This window comes from Amblyraja radiata, chromosome 29, assembly GCF_010909765.2.
Source record: "Amblyraja radiata isolate CabotCenter1 chromosome 29, sAmbRad1.1.pri, whole genome shotgun sequence".
NCBI classification, from domain to species: domain Eukaryota; kingdom Metazoa; phylum Chordata; class Chondrichthyes; order Rajiformes; family Rajidae; genus Amblyraja; species Amblyraja radiata.
The window spans coordinates 31,330,246-31,345,061 of NC_045984.1; the positions used below are offsets into that span (position 1 = coordinate 31,330,246).

Consider the following 14,816-nt stretch of genomic DNA (forward strand, 5'->3'; position numbering starts at 1 on the left):
AATATGCATCTCGAGGAACAGAAAAGTTTCAGAGTTATGGGGCAAATGCAAGCGAATACAACTAGCTAAGATAGACATCTTAGTCAGCAAGGGCGATTTGGGCCGAAGGGCCCATTTTGTCTGCTGTATAACTCTATGACTCCATGCATGGCACCAAAGATGATTCATGGAAGATAGCCTCCTTGAAATTTTGTTTCCTACAAGTTATGCTGAAATGGTCAAAACAAATCCACCATCAGATGCCATTTAAGAGTTACTTCAGCACGAGTCAAAATGCAAAACGTAGGTCGAAAATGATCCAAATATTCTGGACTTGTAGCAGGCAAAGTTTCTTTGCCAAGCTTATGATCTTGTGTAGCAGGTCAACCTACTGTTCATCGTGTGACCACAGATGAAACAATCATTTGTCTTGCATGACAGAAGCTGAAAACCAAGAGAATTTGGGTTACTATTAATCACTTACTGAAGACAAGTTCTAATATGAGGTGCTCATCAATAAAGAGACCCAGTTGCTACAAATCAAAATGTTATCTTGTTCCAAATTAATAGCAGTTGCAATTTTGGATGAGGAAGCTCTTTGAATCATTCTCTCAAAGCCACATAAAAGCACAAAAAAAGAAAGGGTCACTTGATAATGAAAAGTTCCAAGACTAGGGAGACGACATAACAAAGAAAGAAAATATTCAATCTTATTTGCTATTAAAATGTCTTGGAAGACACATGACATGTATTAAAATGCTATAGATCATATTGATACAAGAACCGTAACTAGGATAGTAAAGCGAGAACAAAATACAGATGGCCCAGGCAAGTTCAAAAATATATCGTGCATCCTGAAAAAAATCCCTAATTTGGTATTTAGAAACTGATCCATATATGTTGAGGTTGGTTATTAATAGCAATGTTTGAATCCTCTCAAAGGAAGGAAGGAAATATATTACCTTCCAAAATAAATAATTGATTATTTTGCTCAATGAAATTGCCTTGGTACCTTGTTCCTCACGAAGATCGACACAAAGTGCTGGAGTAACTCAGCGGGTCAGGCAGCGTCTCTGGAGGAAAAGGATGGGTGATGTTTTGGGTTGGATCCCTTCTTCAGACTGGAGGGAACTGGACCCCTATACCTTCAGTCCAAAGAAGGGTCCTGACCTGAAATGGCACTGATCCTTGTTCTCTAGAGATGCTGCCTGACCCGTTGAGTTACTCCAGCACTTTGTCTCTATCTTCAGTATAAATCAGCATCTGCAGTTCCTTTCTATACACTTTGTTTCATACTTTGGAGGAAGCAGATTTGATGGTCTGCTTAACACCAAATAGCTGAGAACCAAGTAGATGAGCATCACCCTGTACAAAACAACTTGCTTTACTGCCATCCTATCACCATCTTTAAAATGCACTCTCTCCAACAATGGCACATCATGCCTGCAGTGTATACCATTTACATAGTGCATTGTAATCACTCACTAAAGCTGCCACGAAAGTGCCACCTAAACACAGAGCCTCTACTGCTAGGAAGAACAAGGACAAGGGAACGCCACCACATCGCATCTACTCTCTGAGCTAAATTATGGAACAACAGTTCATAACAACAGTTCATAAGTTCGAAAGTCATAGGAGCAGAATGAGGTCATTCTGCCCATCAAGTCTACTCTGTCATTCAGTCATGGCCGATCTATCTTTCCTTCTCAACCCCATTGTCATGCCTTTTCCCCATAACCTCCGACACCCTCAAAATGCGTGGTTCCTCAATCTCCAAAAGAGCAGAAGTAATTCAACGAGTGACTCACTACCACCACTTCCAAATAATAAACCCTGTAGTTGCCAACAACATTCACATCCGTGAAGAAAACCAAGTCTTCTTGTGGATTTCATTTCCCTACATTTGCAGAGTATCTTTCAGAATACTGAATTGTTATAGCTTCACCACCCTCCACCAGCTTCAACATTCTCCACCTGCTTCACCATCCTCCAGCTAAAAACTATCCATTACAACATATATATTTTTAGATCTTTTAAAGAATAACATAAAACCAATGAAAAAGTATACTTGTTTACTTTATTTTGTGTACATTACTGGTTAATGGAATTAATCATTAGCATGCCTTCCTTTCTTTCAATCGAGGAATCTCGATGAGCCCAATTAATTTAACTGTTCCTTTGTCTTATGTCAAGATCCTCCTCTTGCAAGCTAGCCAGATTGCTGCCATATTACATTCAATTGCCATTAGACATGGATGCAAAGTCACCATTCTCCTTTGCAATTAAGTTTGATAATTATTGTTTCATTTCTCCTAGTAACATTTATTTTGTGCAGTTCTCCCAACAAATAATTTCCTTTTCCTTAAACTCAGAAGGGATCACCATGCAAATCCAGCAGAATAAGACGGGAGGTTTCCTGGCCTGTTTTTTAACCATCAATGTTCTGAAGAAGGGTCTCGACCCGAAACATCACCTATTCCTTGTCTCCAGACATGCTGTCTGACCCGCTGAGTTACTCCAGCACTTTGTGTCTACCTCCAGTTTAAACCAGCATCTGCAGTTCCTTTCCACACAATATTCAAGCAGTTGTGTGTCCAAGCAGAGATTTATTTTAGATATTACTCAATACTCAGGCTGGTTAGAGGGCAATTCCACACACCTTATACAACATACAAATCAACAGAACTTCTGAATTTTGTTCACAGTGTTTCCAGGAAATAGTTTGTTTGAATAATTTGGATTGCATCATATAGGCCTGTACTTCACCCTCAAAAGTTAACTAGTTTGATTCTATTAGAAGATATTCCAACTTATTAAAACAAAGATAGTTGTATTTTAATACCAAGGTACTCTAAGAAAATCTTTAGAAACATTATAAAATTAACCCAAGGCAAATTATTATTCTTAAAATCCATCTGCAGAGTGACAAACAAGTCTGACCTTTGTCACCAATCAAATTAAACCCAATAGGTTTACAGTGGAAAAAATCAATAGGAATGAAAAAGGGGTGAAATGGCAACAACCTGTTCAACTATTAATATTTACTGCAAACATAATACCTGACCAAATCATTCAACCCCAAAACAAATTAAAATCATCAGGATAGATATTATTATTGTCTTATGTCCCGACATGCAACTATAAAATCTAACCTGCAGCAGCACACAGATATGTATATAGTCTATGTAGTTTGCAGCCTATTTGAAGGCAATAGTGTCAAATAGCCTGATGGCTCTGGGGAAGAAGCTGCTCTTGAACCTGGATGTTGCAGTTTTGAGGCTCCTATGCCTTTTTTCCGATGGCAGGAGTGAAATGAGAGCATGGTTAGGGTGGTATGGGCCTCTGATGATGCTGGCTGCCTTTTTGAGGCAGCAACACCTGGTAGATCCCTTCAATGGTGGGGAGGTCAGTAGCCGTGATGGACAGGGCAGTTTTTAACCATTTTTTTGCAATCTTCTTTGCTCCTGGGAGTTTGAGTTACCGAACCAGGTCGTGATGCAACCAGTCAACGTGTTCTCTATTGTACGCCTGTGGAAGTTCAAAAGACTATTCGCTGACATACCAAAGCTCCTAAATCTTCTAAAGAAGTCGAGGCATTGATGGGCTTTCCTTATGATTGCATCAATGTGCTGGGTCCAGGAGAGATCTTCAGAGATAAACACACCCAGGAATTTGAGGTTTATGACTCTCTCCACCTCCATCCCGTTGATGAAGTGATGTCTGTGGATCCACGACCTTTCTCTTCCAAAGTCAACTATCAGTTCCTTGGTTGAGTCGTTGAGAGCAAGGTTGTTGTGCTGGCACCATTTGGTCAGTCGATCGATCGATCGCCCACCTCTACTGTGGCGCATCGTCACCTGTAATTCGTCCAACAACGGTAGTGTCGTCAACAAATTTGAAGATTGCAAGTTGCAACTGTGTCCGGCTACACAGTCATGAATATAGAATGAGTATAGCAGGGGGCTGAGCACGCAGCTTTGAGGTGCTCCTGTGCTGATGGTTAACAAGGAGTGATGGTCCCAATTTGTACAGATTGTGGTCTGTTGATGAAGAAGTCGATAATCCAGTTGCAGAGGGATGTGGAAAGAACCAGTTCCCTGAGCTTGCTAACCAGTTTGGAGGGGATGATTGTGATAAACGCCAAGCCGTAGTTTATGAATGACATCCTGATGTGTGTGTTTTTATTGTCCTAGTGATCCAGCGCAGAGTGGAGAGCCAGCGAGATCGCATCCTCCATTGACCTGTTGTGGTGGTACGCAAATTGTATTGGTTCCAGTCTCTTGTTAAGGTAGGAGTTGATAGGCACCATAACGAGCCTATTAAAGCAATTCATCACATCGACATTAATGCCACCGGTTGGTAGTCATTGAGGCACATCACCTTATTCCTCTTGGGCACCAGAATTATTGCAGGAAAAAGCAGGAGGAACCTCAAACTTCAGTAGTGAGAGGTTGAAGATGTCCGCAAAAGCTTCCGCAAGTTGGTCTGCACAACTTTTACGAATATGACTAGGTATACCATCTGGTCCAGGCCCTCTCCGAGGGTTCACCCTCCTGAAGGATTTTCTGTAGTCGCCCCTGTGACTGTGATTGTAATACTATTGGGGGCAATTGGGGTCCAGGTGGGGTTCTCTCTATCAAAGCGTGCGGAGAACACTAAGAGCTCATCTGGGAGCAATGCCTCATTGTCGCTTGAGCTTCCCCCTGGTTTCCCCTTGTAGGCAGTGATGGCGTGAAAGCCCTGCCACAGCTGCCGAACATCCTCCAGTTTGGAACAAATATCCCTTTTAGCCTTATTGATGTCCTTATCAAGGTGGTATCTGGACTTCCTGTATGACTCTGCATCGCCAGGCTTGAATGCCCGAGATTTAGTCCTCAGAAGAATACTAGAAATAAACTTTTTTTTTAAATTTGCCGTTGAAAGTCAGAATTGTTAAAAATTAATGCACATAATATAAATGCCTGTTACAATATGCTTTCCCTGTAGTCTACTTATTTCCCTTGCATTCGGAAAGAACGTGTAAGATGCAGATACACACATTAAATAAAAATTGGCATGTGAACACAACATCGATATATGCCACTATATTTATCCAGTTACAAGATATATTGCAAACCCAGAAAATCATTGTGGATGTTCTATCAACAGATACATTTTATTTTTGAAAAGCTAAATAAATGATTGTTCTGCAATAAATTGAGGATATGCCAATCATACATGGAATGTTACATAATACAACTAGAATAAACAGACAACTAAGAGAGCTGAACACAGATAACAGGAAAAACACGTGCCTGGAGGGTTTAGACATTTTTTGTTCAAATATGAGATGTTAAGAAATTATTTGTTCACCTTAACTTAAGAAAGTATTTGATGAATGAGTTTAAAATTATTATGACATTTTCCGGTTGTTGAAGGTCTTTATCAAGTAACCATTTAAACCTGGGCCAACTTATATGATACCAAGTACAAACTAACATATATCTAGATACCAAGTACAAACTAACATATATCTAGCAAGCAATTTGACAATTGGCAAGCAATTTGACAATTGTGACTAGTAATAAGGAACAAGATGGATGGATCAACTTAAACATTATTGCTTCCTGATAAGAGTGGGTGATTGATCGACTTTAAGATGGCTTTCATCAGGTTAACAGGTGCCGATACTGACTGACTGGTAGAGCAGAGATGGTCAATGAAGCAGAAACGATGACAACATTTAAGAATAGATATATGACTGAGGTAAAGGAGAAATATATGATTACAAAGTGAATATATGCATTTAGAATTGATGATCAAGTGGGGAATGCAAGCCAATATGGAATATTTGGTCCAAACAAATATTCCTTGCTTGATATTCTATGGAATGAAACATTTACACCTGACTATGAAGAATACGGCTTTAATAACTGATCCAGCATCTTCGTATTGATGTTTTCAGAGAATTGGACAAACACTACACTGGTAAATTACATTTTAATAAAAGTATTTACCAAAAAGGAACCGAGGCACCATATAAGCAAATACAGTGGAAAGGCTCACTAATTTAGGAAGCTTCCACATCACATATTTCCATTTCCAAGAATGAGGGGCATCTACTGCCTGCAATTAAATTACAGCATATCCTTAACTAAACTTGCTATTGATGTAGGAATTCAATCACAAATCACACACTGCAGAGAACAAGGTTATTTAATTCAAGCATTCCTTTAAAGAAAACTCCAAACACCAAAGGTTGTTGCAATTTTTAAAATACTTTTAAAGTATGATATTCTATGATTAGCTAGAGGCAACAGACCCAGAGTCTACGTATTTTTCCACAAAAAAAACATTTAGGATATGGTGAGGTAAGTTATCAAAGTTATTTCCACTGCATGAAGCAAAAAGCCCAAATTTTAAATAAATCACAAAAATAACTAAATTGGAATTGAAATCAATTTCTGAACACAGAGGGCTATTAGAATGCATATTCTGTCACAAAATATTGCAAAACTATTTTATGTCTTCGATCTTTCATTACAAAATTATTATGGGCTGCGTGCAACAAGATAAATGGAATTAAATAAGATGCTCAGAAGAAAACTAACGGAGGTTGATGGGTCAAATATGCTGCTGCTTAGATTGTACAATGCTTCGCTGTAGTAAATTTTACATTTGCGCCACATTAACCAGAACATTCCTAATTCAGAAGATTTCAAAGTGCAGAAAATTAAATCACAACACTAAAGATTCAAAATTGCCTTGATATCCTATTAGAAACGCCTGCCACGCCTCATAGATCAACCTTTGGAGACCGGCGGCCTTAAATATCATGCCTGGAAATCAACTACAAAGGCATACCCAATATTAACCTATTAATGCAAGTTACTGTATTTGTGCTGTAGTTTCTGCCCCATTGATAGTAATGCTAACTGTGCAAAATTCTCAGAGCTTAGCACACTCAGTAGCAAATCAATTTATTCCTCGAGTGAAAGTGTAAAACAACAAAAATAATCTCTTATCTGGGTATTGTTTTTGTAATTATTTTCCACTATGTGTTGATACACACAATGGTGCTGAAAATTCAAGAATGTGTCAGATAAGGAGGTTGCTATCCAATATTTATGTTGTTAAGAAACCTGAAGAGTCCAACTTTTTTCCACAAGGAAATGTTTCAGCTAATAACTTCAATCATGTTTAAACAGTATTAAATATAATGCCCAACAGCATATATGTTCTCATTTATTTGTGCAACAAAAATTCCTGTAAATACAACTATATAAAGACACACACATACACGCACGCAGTTTGTTACTACAATTAGGGATACATGCACACGAGCATATCTAATCTCTGGGAAAGGGCTACTTAGATACGAAGCCAACACTGATAGTTGGTCAGTCCCATATATACCACTGAAACATGTTCACACGTATACATCAGTCTCTTGCAATAATTAGGCAGGCCTGTAAGTATTGATATTTGCAGTTTAATGCCATCATTTGCTTTATGTAAAATCAAATTGAATAAAAGAACACCAAATAAATAATTGATTTGCACAGAAATGTACTTCTTTAAAAGACATTAGAAGATGCATCTGCTCAATATTGTATGATTTGGTATTTGCTACAAGTTAGAACTTCAACAGGGTTTTAACACAAATACAGTACCGTTGTTTGAGCTACTTCCACTAACAGTGCGTTTTACATTGCCCATAAATGTTCTTAAGCAACTTTCTCAATTCAAATTACTTCAGGAAAAAGTAACATGCCAAGCTTTCAGTACTCTGTCCTTTCCAAACATGCCTAGTTTAAAATGTCTACATATCCTCAAAATACCTTTGGATTTTATAGTTTAGTTTAGAGATACAGCGGGGAAACAGGCCCTTCGACCCACCGAGATTACACCGACCAGCGATCCCCATGCATTAACACAAGCCTACACACACTAAGGACAATTTATACTTACACCAAGTATACAAACCCAAGCCAATTAACCTACACGTCTTTGGAGCGTGGGAGGAAACTCGGAGAAAACCCACGCAGTCATGGGGAAAACGTACAAACCCGTAGTCAGGATCGAACCAGGCGTTGCAAGCACTGTAAGGCAGCAACTCTACCGCTGCACCACCGTGCCGAGGCAGAGGCAACATTGCTGTTGTAGAAACTATTGGATCATACGTTCCAATGTTCTTACACATTTTCAAATTAAATTGCTGTCCCTGGTCAATGGGATATTATTTGTACCTATTTGAAAATTACAAACCAACGATATTAATAAAAAGACCATAAGCAGGAAATTATTTGAGCCTTAGCCACCTGTAAAAAGCAGCAAAGTCAAGATGAAATACATAGCTAATCAGTAATTTATAAGGACCATGTTTCCAATGTAGCAAATACAGAACTTTGCTGTGCTGAACAATGACACATCTTTGCTGCAACTGTGGGGTGGAAGATTGCAACCTTCACCCTGTTTCGACTAATGCAATCAACTCGACATGCACAAACGGAAGATCAAATAGAACAAGTTGTCCAACAACTTTAGGCTGTGCACGCCACACGAAAGAAGAAGAAGCTGCAACTGTGAACATACGGCACACTGGACAGATTTTGCTCTATTATCTTGCATGTGGTTCTAATAGGGGCCATGCAACAATGAAACTTTAATTTCCTCTTGCTTCAAGTGTTGAGGATACGACAACACCAGAGAACTTTTGTCTCTTTTGCTCAAGGAAATATTACGGCACTGAGAAGCCTGGCAAATGTGTGGTCTCAGCATATTGAAAGGACACCATTCAATATGAGGAGTCCATCTGCTTCGGCTAAAGTGCAACACCCAAATGATTTATTCACTCTCAGTCAAATACAGAGCGAGATTGGCAATTGTATTTTCAATTCCAGTTGCAGCAAGGATATAACCCAGCAAACATGTTCGTATTGATTCGTCTGGTTAATGCCCTACATATGCAATAAAGGTAGATAAAAAATGCTGGAGAAACTCAGCGGGTGAGGCAGCATCTACGGAGCGAAGGAATAGGTGACGTTTCCGGGTCTCGACCCGAAACGTCACCTATTCCTTCGCTCCATAGATGCTGCCTCACCCGCTGAGTTTCTCCAGCATTTTTGTCTACCTTCGATTTTTCCATGCAACAATGTCAGAACGCGTTCCAGTTATCCACCGTCTCAGGCACAGAATTTGGTGGCCCTCACTTCGACAATCGGTCTCTCTACATCCTTATATATTACTCACCAGTACTGGGAGCTTGGCCATGGATTAAAGTCGGGGGTTTCAGTCGAAAGCCAATGTTCTTTTCATCTACATAGAAAAGGAAACCAGTAAATTAATACGTTGCACTAATTAAGTTACGATAAAAAGTAAATCTAGCAGCACAAACCATTCGCTTCCCATACCTTGTAAAGTCCTTGTGCAAGTCCAATACAATACGGTTTTATTCGTCAAATTGCACATAAAGTGCAAGTGAAATGAATGTGTATTTAGACTCATGCACACCTACCCACTTCCTTTCAGGATTATTACACTCTGCATCCCACAAAGAGTACATATAAAGCTTAATCAAAGTCTACAACAGGAGCACACCTTTCCCACTTCAAGATGTTACATACAAAAATGTTCAAATAAAGCACAAAGAGAACAAAGAAAGGGCAACTATTTCCGAGTGATGGATTATAGGACATTACCTGGCTCCGAGTCAGAGTTGCTGGCCGCTGCCTGGCAGAAACTCAATGGCATAAAGACATTATTCTTTGGAACTGCAAGGTAAAGACAGCTGCCGTTAGCGTCAACAGATCAAATTAGTTTTAACAACAACAGTTCTGCAGGCTGCCAAACATTATCACATCATTTTAGTATATACATATTAAAAATCTACAAACAAAGGCAACAGCATAAACAAGTCATTAGGCAGGCACAGCCTACATCTTGGAAACAGGTCCTTCGGCCCAACTTGCCCACGTTGACCAACATGCCCCATTTACACTAGTCGCACCTCCCACGCGGTCACATTGAGAACGTACAAATTCTGCACAGACAGTTCCGTAGTCAGGATCGAACCTGGGTCTGAATCTTCTCTGCACCCTTTCAATCAATCAATCAATTTAGTCATCACATACACAATAAAGTGCAATGAAATTAATTTTTTTAGCATCGGTACAATCAAAAAAGAACACACAATTCACAATAAAAATTTAGCACAAACATCCACCACAGCATTCTCCACTCTGGTGGAAGGCACAAAGTACAGTCAGTCCTCCTCCATTGTTCCCCCGTGGTCCACTTCCGCAGTCGCACTGCAGGCGGCCGGATGTACAAGCCCACTCGTTGGGACGGTAAGTCCCGAAGCGGCGCTTCCATACCGGAGACCGCGGCTTCAGGATGTTATCGGCCGCGGGCCAGCTATCGGAGCACTCCCTTCTGGCGACTCCGGCAAGGGCTCGCCCGCTCCGCGATGAAAAGTCCACGCTGCGCCTGCTGCTGAAACTCCAGGCCCGACTCCGGGAAAGGCCGCACCAATCCTTGGTATTAGGCCGCGAGGGAGGCGACATGGAAAAAGTCGTCTCACCGTGGAGGAGGCAACCGAAAGCGGTTCCCCCCTTTACCCCCCCTCACCACCCCCCACACAAGATACACCAGGAGACATTAAAAAGAAATGACGAACACGCTGCCGGCAGGGCAGCCGTCTCGTAGCGCCCCCTCCGACCACTGACCCACTTTTCAGCCTGACAATATCTTTCTTATAACGCGGTGATCAAAACAACCACATTCGCTGCCAACCCATGCTACAAGGCCCCGCGTCTGACTGATCACCTACACTGAAGGGATAATTTTCAATAGCCAGCTAATAACCAACTAATCACCATCTTTGGACTGAGGGAGGAAACCCAGGCGGTCACTGAGAGAATGTACAAACACCACTGACAGTGGTCAGAAATGAACATGGGTCATTGGAGTTGTGAGGCAGCAGCTCTAACTGTTTCACTTGTCCTTGAGCAATTGAAAAGATAAATTCACTTTACTTTGGACCTTTCAAGATGGGCGTGTTACCAGAAAAAAAGGATTTTACAATATTCCGCTTGATAGAAGCTAACTAAACACTGGTCAGAAGGAAATAGGCGACGTTTCGGGCCGAAACCCAAAGGGTTTCGGCCCGAAACGTTGCCTATTTCCTTCGCTCCATAGATGCTGCTGCACCCGCTGAGTTTCTCCAGCATTTTTGTCTACCTTCGATTTTTCAGCATCTGCAGTTCCTTCTTAAATACTGGTCAGTCCTACTACAAACAAATGTATACTTGAGACTCCTGAAACCTAGAAATTATTTTTTTTTAAAGAAAATTTTGGAAACACTCAGGAGGGCAGGCAACATTTATGGAAAAATGAATATTAGATTGAAGACGAGGTAAAACAGATTTTTAAAAGTTGGCTTTCAGTTACAGATAGCAGCAGAAGGGATGGATAACACAAAGGGAATACACAACGATCAAAGATAGACACAGAATGCTGGAGTAACTCGGCGGGACAGGCAGCATCTCCGGAGAGAAGGGATGGGTGACGTTTCGGGTCGAGACCCTGCTTCAAACTGAAACATCAAAGCTATGTCAAATATAGGTCAAATGGACTAATGGAAACAGGTAGAAGCTAATTATGCTTCTTTGTTACATGTTGCTGATAGCATAGCTGTGGCACATGCCCAGCAGGTCAGATTGTCCTAATGGGAACGAAGAGCTGAGCCAATATCACATATGGGATCACTTTCAATAGAATCAGAACTAGCCATTTATGCTCCAGTCATCCATCCATCTGTTATTTTGGCTCAGTTCATGCCCCTCCATTAGTACAGCCTGGCTTCCTCAGTCTGTCCCACAGCCCAGCTGATAGCAAGCACCAGGAGCGTTTAACTATCATATGCATCAGGACGGGAACAGCATTCTTACGCTGCAAATTTACGGGCACATTAAATACAACACAACAATAAATAAATATACAATAAATTATCACTGATTCTAAGAAAACTAGATAGCGCGGTGGCGTAGAGGTAGAGTTGCTGCTTTACAGTGCCAGAGACCTGGATTCGATCCTGACTACGGGTGCTGTCTGTATAGAGTTTGTACGTTCTCCCTGTGACCTGCGTGGGTTTTCTCTGGGTACTCCGGTCTCCCCCCCCCCCCCCCCCACACACACACTCCAAAGGTTTGTAGGCTAATTGATTTCCGTTAAAATTGTGAATTGCCATTCCCATATGTAGGATAGTGTTAGTGTGCGGGGATCGCTGGTCTGTGCAGACTCGATGGGCCGAAGAACATGCACATAAATGTAATGTGACCAACTGACAAGTCGGCCAATGACAATTAAAAAAAATGGAACTGAGAATCGTGGATTGACAAATACAGCAAATAACATTAAATAGATGGTTACTTTTTATTTTCTTGAAATGTTTTACTAAATTATGAATGAGTCTAATATAGAGGAGCCTTACTTTAAGGCTAGTAAGCCAAAAGCATAGACCTGTAAATAGATATTCTTTGTTGCTTTTTTTCTATAATTATCAATTCCTCGTTTATCAGTAGAGACCTGCTTAACTTTCATTCCCTCTTACATTTAGTTTAGTTTAGTTTAGTTTAGAGATACAGCGCGGAAACTGGCCCGCCGAGTCCGCACCAACCAGTGATCCCCGCACATTAAAGGGGATGTCTCATTGTGGCGACTGTTATATTCCGGACAGTAGAATGAACAATAACTTACACGCGGGCTGGCTGGATCACAAGAGAGTTTTATTACCCAACATTCCCTACTTATATACAAGACCAACTCATTAGCATATAATGAATATGCATGAATACACTGCTCTCCTTCTTTAAGTATTACATCTAAGTACACAGTTACAATTTTCTTGTTATGATACTTGATTTAAACCAGTTTTCATTCAATTTTAAATGATAACACAATATATTTATTTTACATATTTACACATTTTCATTCTACCTAGGCAGTGAGTTACTTAATTTAAAAACCTAATCTGACTACTGGTTTACGGATCCTGCCTGATCGTCTAACAGTAACAGGTGTAACAGGTTTAGGTGTTGACTCAACTGTAGACTTGTTCCCCCATACCATCCAGCCTCTAACGGGGCGAAACGTCGCCTATTTCCTTCGCTCCATAGATGCTGCTGCACCCACTGAGTTTCTCCAGCAATTTAGTGTACCTTCGATCTTCCAGCATCTGCAGTTCCTTTTTGAACACTCTGTAGACTTGTTTGGCTCTGTTTTAGTACCCTGACTTTGACCAGAGGAATCTGTTTCTTTGTCTGTACTAACTGAACTTTGTGTTTCAATCACAGTTGGCTCTTCCAACTCACTTTCTGATAAAGACTCAGGGATTAGGACTTCATGTTCAGTTTTTGGTTCATCTTTGGCTGGAATCATTTGATCAACATGAACACTTTTGATCCTATCTCCAACTTCAACTAAGTATCTTTTTGTTCCACACACTTCCACTATTTTCCCAACGTCCCATTTGTCTCTACTGGACTTGTTGGGAGGACTGAGAACACAAACCTGCTCATCTGGCTTGAAGTACCTCTCCTTTTTGTGGGAGTCGAAGTGACGTTTTTGACTTAATTGTTTTTGTTCAACTCTCAAAGCCAAATTGGGTTGAACTAGACTTAGGCATATTCTTAGCCTTCTCTTCATCAACAGTTCTGCAGGTGAGTAGCCTGTTGTTGTGCGTGGTGTGGTTCTGTACTTCAGCAAGAAACTAACCAAACGATGTTTCATGCTGAGCTTTGAACTACCCTGCAAAACCTGTTTCTTGAGAGCGTCTTTGACAACTCTAACAGACCTTTCCGCTGCCCCGTTAGAGGCTGGATGGTATGGGGGAACAAGTGTGTGTGTTTTACACCCTTCCGCTGCATGAACTCTTTGAACTGTTCTGAACTAAACTGAGGCCCGTTGTCAGAAACACGTTCTTCTGGTAAACCATGGCATGCAAAAATTGATCTCAACTCATCTATGGTACGCTCAGTAGTAGTGCTTGACCCCATATGTTTAACCTCAATCCATTTGGAATGACTATCTACCAGCACCAGAAAGTGATCATTACCCTTTTCGCAAAAATCTACATGAACTCTCTGAAAAGATCTACTTGGCCATGACCAGGGTTGCAGTGGTGTTTGTGGTGGTTTACTCCGGCAATTTTGGCAGACGCTACATTTGCTCACCAGTGACTCAATGTCACTGTCAATACCAGGCCAATACACAAAACATCTGGCAATTGGCTTCATGCTTACTATGCCAGGATGTTCGGCATGAAGTTCATTCATAATTTTGTTTCTCAAAGACTCTGGTACAACCACTCTGCAACCCCATTTAACGCATCCCTGCTCACATGATAATTCATGGCTTCGATTATGGAAAGGCTTCAGCTCTGAGTTCAGAACTGAGTTCAATCCACTATCGATTTCAGTCCAACCATTCAATGTCTGTTCATAAACCCACTTCAGCACATTGTCTTTCTTTCTTTCTGCTGCAATTTCTGTTGCAGTCACTGGAAAGTCTTCATCTACCACTTGCATTGTGTAGATTGAGTTCTCGCTTCCCACGTCAGAGTTCTCATGGGGCAACCGGGACAACGCATCTGCAACTGCGTTGTACTTGGAGCTTCTGTACTCCACCTTGTAGTCATACTGGGACAGCAAAATTGCCCAGCGCTGCATCTTTGATGCCGCCATGGAAGGTATAGCTGACTTGGGACCCAGTATCACTAGTAGTGGCTTGTGATCAGTTACCAGGGTGAATGGTCTGCCGAGAAGAAACTGATGGAATTTCTTGATTCCGAACACGAT

General features: G+C 40.9%; 1 protein-coding gene across 3 annotated transcripts in view; it reads right to left on the reverse strand.

The window, feature by feature from the left end:
• The window catches only part of ranbp3 (RAN binding protein 3), an 86,046-nt gene that overhangs the window by 39,011 nt on the left and 32,219 nt on the right, over window positions 1-14,816 (reverse strand). For all 3 annotated transcript variants that reach the window (XM_033047171.1, XM_033047172.1, XM_033047170.1), the window contains 2 exons: window positions 9,660-9,731; window positions 9,211-9,276 (listed from right to left, as the gene is read on the reverse strand). In XM_033047171.1, the coding sequence (XP_032903062.1) occupies window positions 9,211-9,276; window positions 9,660-9,731 (138 nt within the window). The remainder of the gene's footprint in view (window positions 1-9,210; window positions 9,277-9,659; window positions 9,732-14,816) is intronic.